Genomic DNA, 20,330 nt, shown 5'->3' on the forward strand with positions numbered 1-20,330 from the left:
CTATTAGGACCAGATTTTAACTATCACGATGCTACATGGACACGTCACGATGCTACAGGACACCGTTACATTTTTTAAAAATAACTTCATCAAAATTGAGTCTGAATGGCACAAAATTTCCAGGAAAATGTATGGTCTCAATACAAATGTAAAGCCTATAAAGAATATATGTATAGCATAATTAGTATTGAGTTATGCTAAAATGTAACACTTTGTGCCCCAACTTCACGGAATTACCCAAATAGAAGAAAAGTGCAGTGAAAGTTGTAAAGACGAATATTTAGAAATAAAGTGTAGACTACATGTAGAAACCCAAAACTGTATAAACCAGAATGTGTAGGAGCAAGCACTATGTCACTTAAAAAAATGAGCACAATATTATAGTGATATATAGAATAGATGTATGTGCTATGAAGCACAACCTTAGTTTTATGAAGACTGGAACTACTGTAAAGTGGCAATATGTATAGCAAAGATATTGATACAGTATTAGGAAAGTTGGTGCACACTGTTAGTATGTCAAGTATTAAGCATTCTATTTTATGGTATTCTTGTTGTTGTTGTTGTTGTTGCTGTTGTTGTTGTTTTTGCTGGAAATCAAAAGTCTTCTGCATGTTAATGAAAGATGTCTCCAAAATGTGGAAAACAGAAAGTGTATGATATCCATCTGTTCCCATATGCTCCCATATGTATCCATACAATGTATGTTCAAATAAATGGCTGCATCAGCTATACTACAAACTGGCCTGAAATCTTACATGATTATGAACTCAGTCAAAATCATCTTTCGTACACACACACACACACACACACACACACACACACACACACACACACACACAAATGCCTTGATCAAATTTAGACTCAACTCTGTGATCATTTTGCATAGGGAGAGATTTGATGTGTGTCTATGTGCATGTGTGCATGTGTGCATGTGTGTGTGTGTGTGTGTGTGTGAAATATATTACTGCTGGTGATTTTTTTATTTTATTTGACATGACGAGAAGCACATGATAAAACACCTCTATGTACATGTGCCTCAGGATGGGGTTAAAAAAAAACAACTATGGACTTATAGTATAATCATGCAATCTTCTTTTAAATATCTTCTTCCTACAGTATGTGTATATGTGTGTGTATATATATATATATATATATATATATATATATATATATATATATATATATATATCGTTGGTGGGGTGACAAAACCTCGTATCTCAATATTTGGTGGAAATGAGTTTTCTTCATATATTGAAGCTAGGATCCATTACTATGTAATTCCCAATCCTTGTATGCCCATCTGCAAAAAAAGGTCACAAATGAAAAATAAAAGTTGGCTGTTTCCATTGACTTACATGTTATGGCAGCCATGTTTTTTTACAATGTAGCTCTCCTGAACATTTGACATTTTTGAGATACGAGGTTTTGTCACCCCACCAACGATATATATATATATATGACCATCAGGTTATAACACTGGTCAAGGTTGGTGAAAATCTGACTATGTGTTTTCAAGAATTGGGCCTATTTGGACAAATTGAGATCCTATTTCCCTAAGGATGCTACCTGCAAAGTTTAGTGAAAATCTGCTATGGAGTTTTCAAGAAGATGAACATGTAAAAAGTTTACACATGATGCAAAACACACAATGAATGATCGCAACAGCCAAAAACAACTTGGTCGGAGAATTCACTAATTCTAAACGAGGGAAACCAAGGGGTCTCACACTCACTGGAGTATTGCAAGTTCACCTTCCACCCATTCTTGGAGGCAATCATTTACGAACATAGAAAACTTGCGGCCCCAAGGGGTGGGGATACAGTGTCCACTTGAATGCGTATACTGTAAACAAGGAATGTTCGCGTGCATTTTAATTTTGCGAAAGCCAAGATTCGCAAAATTAAAATGCATGCAAAGTTCTTGTCTACACTTTATGCATTGTATGTCATAGGGGAACTTGTGAAAATTCAATGCTGCAAAAATATAGTGTTTTGCAGTATATATAAATCTTGTCACCTGACTGATAATGCCTGTTTGGTAACAAATATGAAAATGTTTTCAAGAAAAATATGAAAAGGTGAAAACAAGTCGTGGGGTTTACACACAACGCACAATGGACGCTGGACAATGAATGACTGCAATAAAATCACTTGAGCACTTAGCTAGGGTAAGCTAAAAACAACAAGATGCAGTATTAGGTAGAGATGAATGTAAGAAATCATGAGCTCACCATGCTGGTGACGAGATGTCGCTGTGCGAACGCCAGGTGATGAGAGGAGCGGTTCTCCAGCTGGAAGCGGGGCACGAACGTCACGATCTTGGTCTCGTGGTAGCGCCCTCTGCCGGGCCGCACGTCGATCCCGATGTGGTACACGCTGAAGGGACATGAATGAAAAATATTGATATCACTGAGTCCGGGCTCAGTGAAGTCTACGGCATTCATCCTGAGGGGGGTTGGGAGAGATTGAGGGAGGAGAAATCATGTTAATCTTGGTCACTTCCTGCAAAAGAAAAAGGGACAAATAGGGTATTAGTATGAACACCAAATCCTACACACAGAAACAGAAGCCAACACAAAGAATTAAAACCTATTATGTGTCATCTTTGTTAAAATCTATGGTGAATTTACTGAGAGCTAACAAAATTTCCATGATTACATAAATATCGACAACATTACTGGTTTAAGGTAAATCATAGACACATTCAGTACCTACGGTTGATTAATTTTCTTTTAGCTAAAATGTAAAAAGTGAAAAATTATTGGTATTCATTTTGGAAAAAAAGATTTGCTGCAGACTTACGCAGAAAGCAGACAACCCAAAACACCACCAATGTTAGTAACAATGACTTTTAAGCAGTGTATGAAGTGTTATACTTGGGATCAAAAGAAACATTACATCAAAAGTGTATGTACATCACTGACCTGCAAAAGTGAAAGATATCAGCCATCCAAAGAGCCCGCGATGACAAAAGCTGATCATAAAATGTCTATGAATACCGAGTTTACTGCAAATGCTATGCACTGCGTACATTCTTTTATTCTCATGAAGTTACATAATCTTAAAGATCACACAGATAGTCTTAAATCTAACATAAAAGACATTGTGGGCTATAGAATCATATTATGTCATAATGTGATAATTACTTCTGCTAAACTACAGTTAGCGATAGCTACTCTGCAAATGACCATTTTCTTTGCATGACGGAGCCTTTGGAGATATATTGCTTCTTTCTATCGACTCATCAGAAATATCAAGACACTACAAAGACTTCACTGGTAAAATCTAAGAGTACATTACACATGACTGCTTTCCTGTCCTAAAATTTCTTTCGCCCTTACTGATGACTTGAACGCACTGCTATCTCATGTATCATGATCATGTGTTGCCTGTTTCTCCTTCCTACAGTACATCATGATTTGGATGCAGAATTCTGCATATCTGTCTTCTTAGCTGCCAAAGCTTGAAATGCACAAAAAGGCACACTCCATAAAAGCATCTACACTTACCCATTATCTCTTCAACAGAGGAAGGTTTTACATTTTGAGTGATAGCTTTCTCCCTCTTTGTATTCTTTGCCATACTAACTCTCATCGTGCTGGCCTCTTTGGACAATGTTCCCTTTGAAGAGAACACTATACCCAAGTACCTAAATTCTAACTCATTATAGGTTATGTTTAGACTGGTACAATGTACAATGGAGTTAAATTGCTGGAAGAACTTTGTGCAGATGAATGCCACAAATTTTTGCATGTGCAGATGAATGTCAGAAGTTGTTGCAATTTTGATATGAACAAAGTTTCATCTAATAAAAAAGTTGTTATTGGCAAAGACATCAACAAACATGACATTCAAACTGAAGTTCTGTGAAATTATAAGGAGGCATTTAAGTGAAGGTGAAGTGCAGACTGTGTTGATGTGATGCAAGCAGTCAATCAAGAGGGACCATCTTGTATGGTGGCCAAGAAGGCATCAGATGAGGTCCAGGAGGAGTTGTCATGACGACGCGATTCAAGCTGCTCGTTATCATTGTGAGAAATGACATGATGGGTTAGTACATCTCATCACCAGCAGCACAACCCTTGGGCATGATTAAGTAAAACAGCATACTGTAAAAGTGGAAATTTTCGCGGTGTTGAAATTTTCGCGCATTTCGCACAACCAGAAACTAGCGCGAAAATAAAAGCACGCGAATATTTTTGCTTGCCATATGTTCCTGTGCGTGATGTCTTGATTCCGCGGAATTAAAAACGCGCGAAACTCTTCTGACCTGGCCAAGCGCGAAAAATTAGTCACGCGAAAATATCCACTTTTACAGTAATACATGAATATTGTCATGATGATATAGTATTACACAGATCAGTTGCATTTTTTTAAGGCAGTAGCCTCACTGGCCCTTTGAGAAGATGTTGCAGCTTAATAATTGGAACTGTCATTGCAAAATACATCATACCTAGTATGTTTCTAACAGAGATCACCAGAAGAGTATCAATCATATGCTCAGTTTCCTCAGCATTGACGGCAAGAATGTGGAGGAGTGAATGCTTTACATACAACCAGCTATGAATCAAGCATAAATAGCCCAATGGGATCATACATGTAGCAAAGTTGAGAACTGGGAAGACAGAAGTCCACAGCCTACAAATATCAGGCAGGCCCTAAATGTGGGTTTCATGATTTCACAAGGAAAGGGATATTGATGATATTCTATGATAACTCTTGTTTCAAGGAATATAAATTATGAAATCTTATGATGTTAGAGTTGTACAAACCCTGAGGATTCTTCCAGTGGTACTACATAGATGGCTACTTTAATCGTTAACTGAGAATTACTGGTACCTCCACCGGGTTACAGGCGAAATTAAAACTGGCTTGTTGTCTTTAGCACCTTTCAAGTTCCACTGGGGATAACCATAACTCAGCAGCCCGCTAGAGGGATTGTATAGTTTTGGTTGAGACCTACACGTAACTTCAGGTTGCTAACATTTTTGGTGAGACATTGAGAAACCTCTTATGAAATATGAAAGAGCATGTAATTCTAAAAGGGATTCAGTGTTTATTTGATGAAAATTTGTTTTAAAATGGCAGAGATATCCAAAACAGAGGAATACTTATAAAAGGGGGGGACCCACCTTTTATTAAGATTGCTTTGTTTTACTTTGTTTTTGGATGTTTCAGCCATTCCAAAACCAATTTTCATCTAATAAACTTTGAATTCCTCTTTTAGAATGATACGCTCTGCATTATTTCATAAGTGGTTTCTTGGTATCTCGCAAAAAGCTATATGCCCAATCCTCATCTCCGCCAATACTATACCATCCCTTTAAAGTAGACTGAATCTTTCCTCAATAGATTGACAACTCCACCACATCCTGAAAGTGACTACAGTAAAACCAGAAATATTCACAGCATGAAACCTTAACAAATTACAAAGGGCACTCACTGCTTTGGGTAGACAAACGTTTTGTGTGCATTTTACCTTCGCACATCCTTGCTCCTTGCAAAATTCACTCAAGTTTCATGCATGCGAAAATTTCTAGTTTTAAAGTACACTTTCCAGCCAAGCTTGGATTGAGGTACGTACAGGCAAACATGCGGAAGAATGGAAAGGGGGGGGGGGGGGGAGGGGTCAAAGGACTCACATGTGGGGGCGGCCTCCGTCTTGGTAGATCCTGAGCGATCTCACCCCTGAGCCGCCCTCTAGTGACATGCGGTGGCACCAGTACGGCGTTCCTTCTAGACCGATGATGCTTCGGCCCAAACGCATCAAGCACCTATAGAAAGGCAGGTAGATAAGGATCAAACATCAAATCTCTTCATTTTCTTTTCACAGACTATTGACTGTCACTATTACTATCATTCACTGAGATCTTTCAGAGTGAAGCAAAAGCTTTTTTTTTTATTAAACCAACCTTTAAAAAAAATGCTATATTAATGAATTTCTGCCATGAACATGCATCCTTTTCTTCTTCTTCTTTTTTTTTTTTGCATTGAACATCAACAAAGTGACTGTAGCACTGTAAACTGAGAAGCCTGCATGTATGACTTCACTCTGGATCAGCATAGTTCCATATTAACAATGTCAATTTTCTAGTACAAAATGTAACTGAATTACTCAAAGGTACATGCACATTGAAATCACTTCATTAATACAAGACATCAGCTCACAAGGGGCAAATATACTTTTGATAAATCCACTAACATTGCATGAAAATATATATTCTTTAACTCACATACTACTTCATAATCACAAGATATGTTTTATCGGTGACACAACATTTGCTCCTGCGACAATTGCTCTGATCTTATTTTCTCCAAGCCCTTTGGGCTAGGGTTATGTTTGTGAGTAGAATTTATATTTGACTCGGCATGCATATATTTCATGAGAGCAATTGTTGCAACAGCAAATGCCATGGAACTATTTTATTGTCTCATACCTACGGTATGTTCACATCAATGAAAGACTTTCATTGCCAATGACACTGTCACCTCATTCATTGTATCTGAATATGTGAGAGCAAGTGCTGTCACTGGTTCTAGACCTTTAAACTTAAACTGCTGCTTCGGTTTTTATCATCAACTTCATAAAACTTTTCAATATCTCTTATATTGTTGTGTCTATACTCCCCTCTTCTTCATTAATCGGAGTTGATATAGAGTGAAGTTTCTCATTAACCCTTGGTGTGCTTTGAGTGCCAGTGGGCACAGAAATTCCCATAGCTTTATACACACTGTCCCAAGACCCTGGCACACACAGGGTTAAGTCATCCTAGAGCATCCTTCATCTTACATGTGTTCTCCTCCCTGGGGTTCCTGATAAGAGAACATGAGGGGCGCCACGCTCCTCGCTCTCTCGTGCTCCTCAAACTGGCCCGCAGCCTCGTGGTCTGCGTGCTCCTCCCGAAAGATGAGAGGGAGGCCAGACTTGTTGATGAGCCAGTAGGGAGCCGACACGGAAAGCTGATGGGGGCAGATGGGAAAATATTCATCAGAGTCATTTCTTGTTTAATTTCCTGCTAGTCAACACATGCTTTCATCACAAAATGTTCAGGTTCAAATTAATCAGGTTACTGGTATCTGTCATTTACCTAAAGAGTCATGGGTTAGCTGCATTCTACATTTGCATACCTCCTCTATGTTTATACCAAAATGCTCTATTAATGCAAGTGTTAGAGTGGAATATGTACCTAACATAACTCTTAGTTCCAACTTCATCATCAAAATCTTTGCTACTACCGTAACAGCAGTCCCCCTCCCACATCAATACAAATCTTCATCGTTCCTTTAAGCATAACTGACCCTGTTGTGACAATATCCCTTTCATTACTCAAATGGTCACTGCACTCACTAATTTAGGCCTTGTCAACATCACTGAAACCTATCACCATGGCAACCAACACCACAATCACCTGTAATACCATTCTTTCTACCATCTCCTCTTCCTCTTACATCACAATTAATTCCAACTTAATCATCTTCATCAGCATCCTCATCTTTATCATTCTCTTCATCATCATCATCGTCATCATCATTGTCATCATCATCATCATCGTCATCATCATTGTCATCATCATCATCATCATCGTCATCATGATCATTCTCCTTATCAAAATATTTGCTACCATAGCAGTCCCCTGACACACTAATACATTTGTACAAACTGTCATCCTCCCATAAAACCTAATAGTATAACTGACCATGTTGTGACAATCCCTTTCATGACTACCATGGTCACTGTAATTTACAACAGGTCATCAGTTTAGTCAACATCAATGAAACCTATCACCATGGTAACCCCCACCACTACCACCATCACCATTCTTTCTCCCATCTCCTCCTCGTCCTCCTCCTGGGGCACACTCACCTTCAGCGACCTGCCAGCCATGCACTCCACCCTGACAAAGAGATTGAGCTTCCTCCTCTTCTGGTGGCCGTCTCTCAGCTCCACGTAGCCACACCCGCCCCTGGTGTGCTTCGCTGGGATGGAGAGGGGGACGGAGCACTCCCTGAAAGACTCTGTGAAGAACTTAATGTCCTGGGCCAGGTCCAGATCAGTCTGCATGGATGAATTTAGTGAGCAAAACTGAACAATCTGAGAAATTATAGAAGACCACTCTGTCAACTTACAAAAACTTTACAGTTTTAAAGCCTCCAAAAAGTACCAGTTCAGTGGTTTAGGTTTAGCATGAAAATTTTCTTATGTTGAGGATTACCTCACCATGAATTACAAAGAAATGGCAGAGAATATTTTAATAATGTTTCTCCCTTTAATCATCATTCACAAATATTGACTGCAGGACAGTATGGGAAAGAATTGAAATAGTTGACCTGCCACGACTACCCGGGCAGTCAATATCAATATACTGTACGAGCTGAAATTTTCGCGGATTGCTACTTGGAGGACATTTTCGAGTGTTGGTAATTTCGCGGTTGCGAGGGTCTAACTGAACTTACTTATTTACGCGTTATTATTTTCGCGCTTCAAAGGTGATTCGTGAAAATAAAAACACCACGAAAATTTCAGCTCGTACAGTATACAATTGTCACTGGACTAGATCTCAGGATTACTGACCGTGTAGATGGGCTCATCCATGCCTGGCCGGATGCACCCCTGGACCTTGGACTTGACCACCAGGTAGTTCAGCTCCACAGGGAGGAGGTTGGTCAACACCATGGGGGGTAAGACGATCAGGGTGTGGCCGGGCTGGGGGGTCTCGGCCTTCTTGGCCGAGGGGCGTCGGCCTGGCGTGTGCTTGGTTGGGAATGCCTCATGTTTGACGCAGAGGCAGAACCTGTGAGTTATGAAGAGTGGGGAGAGGAGGGGATTGGAGGGGATGTTATTTCTTGATGAGCTCCTTTCAGTGCAGTTCAAACCAGTTATTGCTTAAAAGATTTTTAGAGGGCCATTTTAAACTTATGATGGAAACTAGCAAAATACTGAATCCATTTTGAAACTGTTCATGTATGTTTGCTGTGTGGAAATTATTAGTTGAATTTGTTACATATTTCTTCTTTGCTACAGCATCACTATCACAGAATATCTTCATCACAAAAAAAAAATGCTATCACAGCAGAATCCTTCTGCCAACCCCTTGTAGCCAACTATTCCACAGAACACTGCAAACATCCAAGCCTTACTCAGCATCCTCCGCAAATCAGCAAATCTAAAAGCTATCTTTCCAGAGCCATGGGTAGTTTAAGACAAGAGTAGTTGCTGTGCCACTCCACATGGCCTGCTTATCTGTGTCAGAGACCCCCCTCCCCCCTCCTCGAACCCACACCACCAGGGAATCCTGGCTTTGTCAAATGCTCATTGACCAGATGCACCATGTTCACATTTTTATCATAAAACTTAAGTTTGTTTGTTTGTTCATTTTCCATCTAACAGGATGGCTGGATAGCCCATAGTCACCTATACTAAACTAAGCTGGTCTTTCATGGGGTCCAGCTGGATGTGAGGCGGGACCACTTCACTGGGTTAAACACCCAGCTCTTTGTGATGAATAAATGAAGCAGGATCTTTTACGTGCATGAGTCGTGACTCTCTAACACACGGGACCTCAATTTTATGTCCTAACCGAGGGACAGAGTGTTTTGCCTCTTGCTAGAGGGGACGGTATGATTACACACAACATTGCTCAGTCCAGACTCTGGTATTGAACCTGGGTCACTTGGATCTGAGGAAGACAGGATACCGACTGAGCCAACTCACCACCCTCAAAGTTACAAATTCTGGTCAAGTCTTGATGTCTTCAAGCATTTGTTTACATTCTTATCATAAAACTGAAGTTACCTTTTAGTCAAGTCTTAATGTCTTCATGCCAGGTCCTTTGATAATAAAACTGAAGAAGTACTTCTGAATTGATCATTACCATGTAGATATGCCTATGATAACGACTGTAATGGTCATTGCTGTTAATGACCACTCTTCTCTACCTTTTTATCAGGAACTGTGAAAACAAAGACCTTAAAATGAACTGTCATATTCATCAACCTGCAATAGACACAATTTTATTCATCAAAGCTCTCATCTGTAGGCAAACTGAAATTCACCCCAAGTTACAAACTTTCAGGAGATTCAGTTTCAATTGGATCTGTATTGTTTAATTTTGTTCAGTTTGGTTTGTTCTTTTTTTCAGCGAGATTGGTTGTATCTCTTCCACTGCTGCAATAAAGATCCCCTGATCTTCAGTGCTGATGTGAATTTTAATGGGACACTAACCTGAAGATTCCTGCATTGCCACTGTCTGCCCTGCACTCCATGGGCACACTCATCGCTTCGCCGGGATTCTGAACCGCTTGCCACTTCAGGGGCCGGTCGCAGTATGATACAGCCCACCCCTTGGGGCGAAGGTAGATATCCCACAATGCATAGGGCAAGGGGATGGCGAGCTTGCCGTTCGGTTCCAGTGGATTCATGGAGACTGGGTCTGGGTAGAAAAGATAGGGAAATGATAAATATGCAGAGAATTAGTTTTGTTGCACTGCTATCAAATGATAGACACCGTAAAAGCAGAATTTTTGCAAGAGCATTTTTTTTTTTTAATGCTTGGCCTGAAAAGATAAATTTTGTGTTTTTATTTTTTAACTCCATGGAAGATAAAAATGAAATTGTGTTACATATAACAGGCAAAAAAGAAAAAAAAATGTGCACTTCCATTTTCTGCTAGTTTGTAATCATAAGACCAATGCGAAATGAGAGCACCCATTATAAAAGATATTTCTTCAGATTTGTCCTTTTAGTCCATCTTCAAACAATTATCACATTTCTTTTTTTCTAGCCCACAAAGCAGAAGGTGACGCAGATTCAACTCCGACAGTTAGTTCCTTCTTTTTCACGTGGTGTTCATAATAAAACAGATCAAGCATACTATCTAATCTACAGAGAGCAACAGCAAATAAAAGGAAATCTTTGTGACTTACTTTCCGTTGGAGACTCAGGGTTGATGAGCTTGAGTTCGATTGGCACGCTCAGCCGACTGATGACCGTCAGAGCTGACCGCACGGTGATCAGCTTACGGGCACTGCCCTCTAGTGTTACGTGGAAGATAACTCTGGCTTGCTGCTGGTCAGAAAACTAAAACAAAATAAAATAACATAAAATACGAAGTTATGGAATGCATAATGACCATCAAGCATTTTTAGTCATATAACACAATCGTTTTAAGAGGAATACAATGAACATTAATTTTGATAAGTTTTTTTTTTGGGGGGGGGAGGGGAGGGGCGGGGTATAGATGCATCTGTAAAACATACAAAACAATTTTTCAACGGTAATAGGATATCCTGGTTAATAATTATCTAAAATATCCATTTGAGATCCCCAAAAGTCCTTTTTTTTTCAAACATTTTTTTTTTTTCATTGAAATGTGCCTCACTGCATAAAATAGTTGTACTGGCAAAGTCAGCTTCATTCTCTCGTGTTCATGTTGGCAGCATATACATGTAGATTGTTCATAATGACATTCAAGTCAACAGATTTGAATTATACTGTGGCCACAGAACATGTTGTGACACTCATTGTGCTTGTGGATATGAAAAAAAAAATGTGGTTGTCATGGAAACAGTTTACTTTAAAAATTTAAAATGGAACAAGTTGTGGCCCTCACTATGCTGGAGAGCTGGTTGTGATGGGGTTTAGCCAGCCTGAAGAAGACGCCCACTTTATCGACAGAGACCGGTGTAAGCTGCTCCCATCCATCCACCTTCACCACCAACTGGTGCACTCGCAGCTCATGGGTGTTCTGGCAGAAATTTGAAAGAAAAGAAAAGAACAAAGACATTCTCTGTCACTTTCATTTAATGCTCCTACCTTCACTTATGCAAAAAAATATATATATAAAAGCAAAACACAGTTACTTAAAAAAAAATAGATACATCCAAAAAATGGCAAGATGCTGTCACACAAAAGAAAAAGTACACATGTATCAAAGCAATATAGTCATTTTGCTATTTTCAAACAGACCTCAAGTTCCACATTTTCATCACATCAAATACATTAAGCATCAATTCATTCATGATGACACAAAATTTGCTCCTGCAACAATTGCTTTTGTCTTATTTTCTCCCAAAACTTTGGGTAAGGTTTACGGTTGTGATAGGGTTTTCGGTTTAGTTTGATGTTAGGATTAGGATTAGGGCTCGGGTTATGTTTGTGGGTAAGTTTTATGTTTGGCTTTAAAAATGAGCACGGAGACATTTCATGGAAGCAATACTGTCAGAAGCAACTGTCATGGAACCTCCAAATATCTCTCCCAAGATATTGCTCAACCCTCATTGGTCTAGACGGAATAATCAAAGGACTCACCCGATGCCTTGCTTTGCCCTTCTCTTCAAACATGAAGGGAATCTCTCCCCCAGGAGCCACGTCCTTCCACTGGCTGAATGACCTCTCTGACTTGGACTTCTCTTCCGGCGATGACAGAACCCTGTCATACGGGGTGAGAGCAAAGAATTTATGTGAAACAACATTTCAGAGAGGTAAGCAATAATAATAGTGTATGAACTCATTGGCCTACATCGTAACTTCTCAAAGATGGTTTAAATCAAATTTATTGTTTATATTTAGGCCATGGACTAAAATGAGCAAAATATGCATACCTTTCAAGTGCATGTTTTAGCACACATTCATTATTGGATGCTTATTTGCGTTATTGCAGCGATCTGTCATGCACATTTTTGTGGACAAAATTAGCATAATCCATGGTCTAAACTTTGTGAATTTGGGCCTTTGAGCACCATGACATGGAGCAAACAATACACAGAAGAAACAACTATAACAGTAATGACAGTATATATTGCTTAACACATGTATACATCATCAAATAGAGACAATTTCTAACTTGCACATTGATATGTGTCACCACAGACCTGCAGTGTTCACATTTGAAATCATGGTTTGTGCATGTGACAGTAAGGAGTATGTCATGTCAAAAAAGGGATATATTATGTCACGTAAAATTTTCTTACAGTGTTCTGGAATAAATTTCTGTCATCTAGTCCATATTCATAGTATGCATAAATGCATGAGGTAGATATTTCTGTAATCTTTGATTGGTATCATTGGTTCTCTGCTTGTAATATATCCTTCTGTCTATACCCAGTAGTCAATCTACCAGCATCCATAATGCTTTTGAGCAATGCACTGAACAATGGAGATTAAACTTACCTCAGTGCTCAGCAGCTGACACAAACAAGCGGTGAAATTCTATGCTCGACACAAACAATCAATTACTGGTTATTCTAAACACTTTCAGGTGTGCAATATAATCCATTCACAGACACTAGAACACAGCTTGTGGTAATATTCTTGACGATCAAATCGAGCAATGGAATAAAGAAAGCACACTCACTTGTTTGGAGTGGTTGTTAGAGTAGCAAAGGAGAGGCGACAACCCGTCTGGTTCCTGAGGGCGAATGGGACGAAGGGCGAACGCTTTCGTCCCGTCGTTCTGATGATGAAAAAAAATGTTGAATCAGAGTCTTTGAGTGAAGTCATTCTGAGACAAAACATGTAATGAGCCAAGGAAGAATGCAACTCTGCTTTCTGTAGTAAACTGGTTTACTTCATGTTCAAATTATAGACACACAAGAATATAGAAAGGCAATTCTTCCTGGCAGGAAATCGAGGAGGGGTTCAGGCAATGTCTTGGTGTTATGTACATGTATATGCAAGCAGTTTTGTCCTTTTTCATTTTAGAGTAACGTAAACACATCAGATTTCATGGTATGGAAAGTTAGGATATACCTGGGCCCCATTTCATAAAAGATTTTAGGATGGCAACTCTTGCTGGAATGGCAACTTCCAATAGCAACAGCCAATCAGGAAGCTGGATTCTTGTCGTTACTATGACAATTGCCATTTCAGCAAGAGTTGCTATCATATCAACTTTTTGTAAAATGGGGCCCAGATCTTGCCTCCTCCTCCCAATCCCCTCCCCCCCCCCCCCAAAAAAAAAAAAAAACCACCAACAACAACTAAAATCTGTCTTATAATTTGAAAACAAGCACAGTTTGAGCAGTGTGATATACTATAGCAATTGAGAGAAAATGGCCAGATTTATAGTATAATGTTTTAATTTGTTTTCTCCAGCCAGCTTTTAGTACTCACACCATGCTATAAACCCATACACAAATTCTGTACATAATTTTGCTTGTTATGATACAAAGTTCTTTGTTACACTTTGAAGGCTAAATTGCTGGTTACATTCAATTGTAATGCCCTTAGTTAAAGACAATGACTCAAAACTGTTCTCATATTATTTGGACCACACAAGAAGACATAAAGGCCAGAATTCACGAAGGTGGTACAAATGAAACCATGGTTTAAACATGGACTAAAACCATGGAGTGCCAAGTGTTGCATGGAATATTTCGTTACGAAATCAGTCATTTTGTCGATGAAATGATTATTTTGTGACGAAATGACAACATTTTGAAACTAAATGAACATTTCGTCCACAAAATCATAATTGCGTTGACGAAACGATCATTTTGTCGACGAAATGACCATTTCATAACGAAATATTCCATGCGACACTTGGCACTCCATGGTTTTTGTCCATGGTAAAACCATGGTTTCATTTGTACCCACCAGTCACAGCGGACGGGTGCAATTAAGTCACTGTTTTCATTTTGACCTGACCTCGCTTTCCTCTTGAATGAACACGTTTCGCACGAAAACCGCTAGGAAAGTGTCGCAGCAAAACTGCCGTAACTTTACTATTTATTCATATTTTTTGATGATTCAAACGGTTATGAAAAGTAAAAACCTCATTTTAACCTACCATTATGTTAACTTTTTTAAATAACGACGAGAAAATAATCCAAAATGGGGCATAACTTCACTTTCAAAACGGAAAATAATTGTCAGAAATCGTTGCTAAAATTTCACATTTTGACTTCGTGAACAACAAAAAACTTTCAAGTATGTTACTAAGTATGTATTTCTTTCCGGAATTCTAAAATATCACATTCGAGAAGTCATGCGTCCGGATATGTCTGGAAATAATCGAAAGTGGTGCACTTTCTACCTTCGTTCCGAGCACGAAATTTCATAGTCATTCGCATACGGGAAGACAGGGTACAGTCCCACGTACCCACATCTTTGTCGCTCTAACGTCACTTGTACTTCAGTGCCGTACGGCACTGCTGTACTCTGATCGTAACTCGTACCGGGAATTCGTAGTTGTAATGTTACTTACTATAGTGCAGTAAAATCTGCGTTAAGTCCGAATAATCCAATGTCAAGAATTTGCAACTGCATAAATGGTATCATAGCCGAATATATATTCAAATTTTTGCTATATTCTTTTTAATAGGACAGTTCTGATAACGTAAGTGCTTGTCTTTGAGGTATAGCGAGGTCCCCAGCACACTGCTGTACATTATCGACACACCGCGTCCCACTCTCATAGCATGCATGTGCAGTTTACTAGGCATCCGCAGCAGCCACCTCGCATCGCACAGTAACAGTATGCTGCAATGCATCGACCAATCAGCTCGCTGGATCGAAGCTGCATGGGAAAGTTCATTCATTGCGCAAGCGCAAATCAGTTTTTCTTAGAATATGACGTCATTATTCTGGTTTGCTGCTCCAAAATTTCTGACAAGATACCTCATTTATTTTCACTTGTAACTTCAAAAATAGGTCTTCGGCAAAGCGAACAGGGCTACATTTACGTCCGCACATGTCTTATGAATATGTATGTCAAGTTTCATGAATATTAAGTGGTGCGTCCAGATGTGTCTGGAAATAATCGGACGGTAGTTTTCCGAGACAGAGAAACATGAAATATTGAATAACTTTGAAAATTCTTTATCGTTTCTCGTGATTTTTCGTATGTGGATAGAAATCATAATTTTGCATTGATACTCAAAGTTTGAGCGATTTTGGTCAATGTATAGCGGAGATATGAGAAGGTGAAATTTTGGTGAAAATGAGAACGCCCGATTCGCACTGCCTCGGTGACGGTTGAAAATTCAAAACGTTTCGTGGGTTTCGGGGGAGTTAATTATAGTCGTCCGCTGCGACTGCACTTCGTGAATTCGGTAACATGCGAAGCTAAATCCAGAATCATCGAATCTTACCCTCCCTGGCTGTAGTAGTCTTCAGTCCAGCTTTTCTTTGTGTCGCTGTATAAGTTAATCAGGGCACTCGTTAGGTTGAGATCCAATCTCTCATTCACTGAAAGAGAATAAAAAAGCACATAGATACTTAAGAAGACTAATGACTATCCTTACAACAGTACCTTTAAAACGACATACAGCTATCTTCACATTCATATCTGTGACTACATTGTACATCCTCAATATAAATTTGATTATTTATAAGTATATTTGATGTCAGGTTTGGGTACGGTCACCCGGGACATAAACGCAATGAACAACACTACCTTTTTATGTTGAAACAACCTTGCATGTGGTCTACCTAAATATCGTTATAATAATAATAAAAACAAATAAATAAATAGATATATAAAACCTTGCATAAAGCTCCAAAATGAGCAAGTAGAAATTGGTTTTGCAACACAACAAAGACTTGTCTAACAACATATAGTCTAATTACTACATTCTCTTTTCATTTTCAATTTCCAGCAACCATCACCATACATTCTTCTAATGCCTGCATTTGGGATTTCAAATGTATCACATTTAATTTGTTACAGTTGGACAGGCACACAATTCTACCCTCTGCTTCTCTTTTGGCAACAAGTCCCCAAGTGTAAACAAGCATGGGTCACTGAACAATGTGTATCAGAACAAAATCAATTCTTTTATCTTTGTTGGGTTATAAAGATGACTGTATAAACAATACAATCCCTGGATTTTATTGACACAGACAATGAGAAACAAAAGTACGGGGAAAATGAAATATTGAGAGAGGCATGCCTTTCATTTGAATGAAGAGTTTTTCAGGGTACATCTGACTAGCAGCTTGCTGGATCCACTCAACATTGCACCTGCAGGATTGACAAAACATTGGCAAAATATTGAGGATGAGCCAGGATAGAGAAAATACACTTTAAATTCCCACAGGGGGAATGAAGATGTTAAAATTTGACTTTGGGGGTATGTTTTTGCGTGAGTATGTGTATGTGAGTGTTTTTTTTATAAGCTTCAATGCCAGTAAGGCTTTCAGGGTAAAATGACGAAGGGTCACAAATCACAGAACTATGTGTTAGCATTTGCTACACAGAGTCCCCTCTATCAACATTCACAATTCTACCAATGCCTTTAATATCCTCCCTCCCCTTCTTCTTCTTCTTCTTATCATTATTATCATTATTATTAATTTTATTATTAGGTGATACGCTATCAGCGTATCACCTATTGTGATTGTCAAAATTTCTCTTTTTTTTTATTCTTCTTTCTTTCTGCCACATTTTGTGTCGTCAATATCTCAACAATGACATTACGGAATAACATAACATTTTCAGTCAACATGTCTCATAACAATATCTAGCCACAATAAGGTTTTCATGACAGTAACATATCTATGACGTCATCTAGGCGCCATTTTGTGATTTTCGGACCTTGTCACATGATCGATCATAACTTCATAACTAGATATCATTTCTGTATCATTTTCGGTGGACATAAAGTTCAGGTCAGGCTCTATCTTACGTTTTAACGCTAGTTACCAAGGTCATCATTACGCGCGCGTTTGCGCGCGTCAAAATTTTAAAAGGCTCAAAACAACTTCCCAATGGGAAATCTCGAAGTTTCAGACAATTCTAAGCGTTTCAAACATTTTCTCGCGTGCGCGTCCGTCCGCGCAATTTCGCGCGCAGAGGGCGTAACCAACATGAAAATGCAATTTTTTTGACTGATTTGGATTTCTGATACTTTGAGTAACAATATCCATTGATTTCCGATCGATTTTGACCTATAACAAAGGAATGCACTGGCGTCAAAGTTGAAATTCCGCGCGCGCGTCTTTCTGCAAATATAGTGAAAAAACATGTTTTTGTTTATGTTGCCATAGCTCTTTAAATCGTCCATTGACCCTATATTTCTATTGCATATTACAAAAGCATATGAATTGGAAATAACGTTTCAAGTACCAATATTGCCAGGAAAACTCATGACGTCATCATATCATCATCTGAAATCAAAAAAGTGGAATTAATTTTTTTGAGGTACTCTTTCTGACATTCATTTACTCGTATCTCTATTGTTTAAGCTTAATATCACCCCAAATTCAGATATGTTTTACTTTGAACATTTGCCTTTCAAGTCCATGTCATGGTTTTGAAATTTGATGACGTCATCATACTTTAAATTGTGATTAAAGGTAAAGACGCAAAATCGGACAAGTTTACGTGTTATGTCTATGGGAGGTGATTTTTTTAAAAACCATACATTGACTTGACAACGTTTAAGCACCTTTATCTCAGATGATTTTGCTTCATTTCCTCTGAAAATTAAGTATGTTGTAGCTGTGACAATAAGCTGCAGTAATCATGCATTTTATTCTTTGAAATCTCCTCATCAGGTTGACAATTTTGCAATTTAAAACTGAAAATGAGAATGGAATGCGGACGAAACGATTCCTGATTCATCTTTCACGTACATAAGTTTACGTTCCTCTAATTTTCTCGTCGAGACGTATGGCCGAGTGGTTAGAGGTGTCGTCACAGAAACGTGAGGTTGCACACGTACGGGTTCGAACCTCACAAGAGCACGAAAGAAAATAATAATTTTTTTTTTACTTTTTTTCTTCAATGGAGTACTACACCTTCGTCCATGTAGAAGTCACGTTCGCATGTAAACACACCTATACGCACACACTCACACAGTATCCCTTTGTTTATCGTTGGAGACTGCATTGCTTCGACTGCTGCAAAATATTGCAGGCTGGGCTTTTCAAGCTGATCATGGTATATTGTAACAAAATGAAATTTGTTCATATCAATTCAGTAACACAATGTAGTCGTGGTTACTTTGTGCTGATTTTTATACATGTAAGAAGCTATACATTGTAAAAAAAGGTATTTGAATTGTTCCTTTAAGTCAGTCTTCTGTATTGATGATTATTTGTCAATTAGTGGTTTTTGTGGAGTTTCAGATAATGATAAAAAGTATGTATGATAAGTGCAGCGATACTTTCTACAGTTAGTTCAAAGTTGTGTTACAGAGGTTTGATACATACATTTAGCATTGTGTTTGTGTGTCCACGTGTGTATACAGGTTGGCCATATGGCACATTCTAGACAATAAATCTTAATTAATTAGCAAACGCGATCAGCTATGGAACTGAATATGGTACTAATGTATGATGTTCATGATTCTCATTAAACTGTGACGAGTTTAAAGAGATAGCTTAACTGTGTGTAAAAATAAAGCAATAATAAGGAAATTTTAAGGGAATTTGATAACCATGCCTATAATAATTTCATACAGGTACTAATAGCTGCCTCATAGTCACATGATTGATCGTCATGTCAATAGCAAACTGACAACGTACGATTAATATATTATACATTAAACAACTGTCTTTCAAATCCATATCGATGTTTTCTAGTTTGATGACGTCATCATACTTTAAATTGTGAAAAAAGTAAAGACACAAAATCGGACAAGTTTACGTGTTATGTCTATGGGAGGTGATTTTTTTTTAAAATCATGCATTGACTTGACAACGTTTAAGCACCTCTATCTCAGCTGATTTTGCTTCATTTCCTCTGAAACTTTAGTATGTTGTAGCTGAGACAATAAGCTGCAGTAATCATGCATTTTATTCTTTGAAATCTCCTCATCAGATTGACAATTTTGCAGTTTAAAACTGAAAATGAAAATGGAATGTGGACAAAACGATTCCTCATGTATCTTTCACATACATAAGTTTACGTTCCCCATATTTTCTCGTCGAGACGTATGGCCGAGTGGCTAAAGGCGACGTCTCAGAGACGTAAGGTTGCGGGTTGGAACCCCACAAGATCACGAAACAAAATACTTAGCTATTTTACTTTTTTTTCTTCAATTTTGTATTACATATTCGTCCATGTAGAAATCACGTACGTATATAAACGCACCTATACACACACACAGACACACACACACACGCCATATCCCTCTTTTTTGTGTGTTGGAGACCACATTGCTTCGACTGCAGCACAATTTTGCAGGTTGACTTTGTCAAACCGATCATAGTATGTAATGACGACGACTGAGGTGTTGTACTTTGAACAATTGTCTTTCAAGACGATGTCATTGTTTTGTAATTTGATGACGTCATTACACTGAAAATTGTGATTAAAGGCAAGGTATCAAAACCAGCCGATTATAGGTTTTATGTCTGCGGGACGTATTTTTCCCAAGTTGCCA

General features: G+C 38.5%; 1 protein-coding gene across 1 annotated transcript in view; it reads right to left on the bottom strand.

Annotated features, from left to right (window-relative positions):
* Positions 1–2,221: 2,221 nt before the first annotated feature.
* Positions 2,222–20,330, bottom strand: part of LOC139717643 (intermembrane lipid transfer protein VPS13D-like) — a 37,728-nt gene continuing 19,619 nt past the window's right edge. Inside the window, exons 21-32 of the mRNA XM_071629150.1 lie at positions 16,893–16,963; positions 16,092–16,188; positions 13,355–13,453; positions 12,310–12,430; positions 11,612–11,746; positions 10,926–11,079; positions 10,225–10,432; positions 8,575–8,794; positions 7,867–8,058; positions 6,793–6,962; positions 5,645–5,776; positions 2,222–2,378 (exon numbers count right to left, since the gene is read on the bottom strand). Coding sequence (XP_071485251.1) covers positions 2,222–2,378; positions 5,645–5,776; positions 6,793–6,962; positions 7,867–8,058; positions 8,575–8,794; positions 10,225–10,432; positions 10,926–11,079; positions 11,612–11,746; positions 12,310–12,430; positions 13,355–13,453; positions 16,092–16,188; positions 16,893–16,963 — 1,756 coding nt within the window. The remainder of the gene's footprint in view (positions 2,379–5,644; positions 5,777–6,792; positions 6,963–7,866; positions 8,059–8,574; positions 8,795–10,224; positions 10,433–10,925; positions 11,080–11,611; positions 11,747–12,309; positions 12,431–13,354; positions 13,454–16,091; positions 16,189–16,892; positions 16,964–20,330) is intronic.

The sequence above is a fragment of the Diadema antillarum genome, unplaced genomic scaffold (assembly GCF_040938485.1).
Source record: "Diadema antillarum isolate AM-2024a unplaced genomic scaffold, OU_Dant_1.0 scf00000079, whole genome shotgun sequence".
NCBI classification, from domain to species: Eukaryota; Metazoa; Echinodermata; class Echinoidea; order Diadematoida; family Diadematidae; genus Diadema; species Diadema antillarum.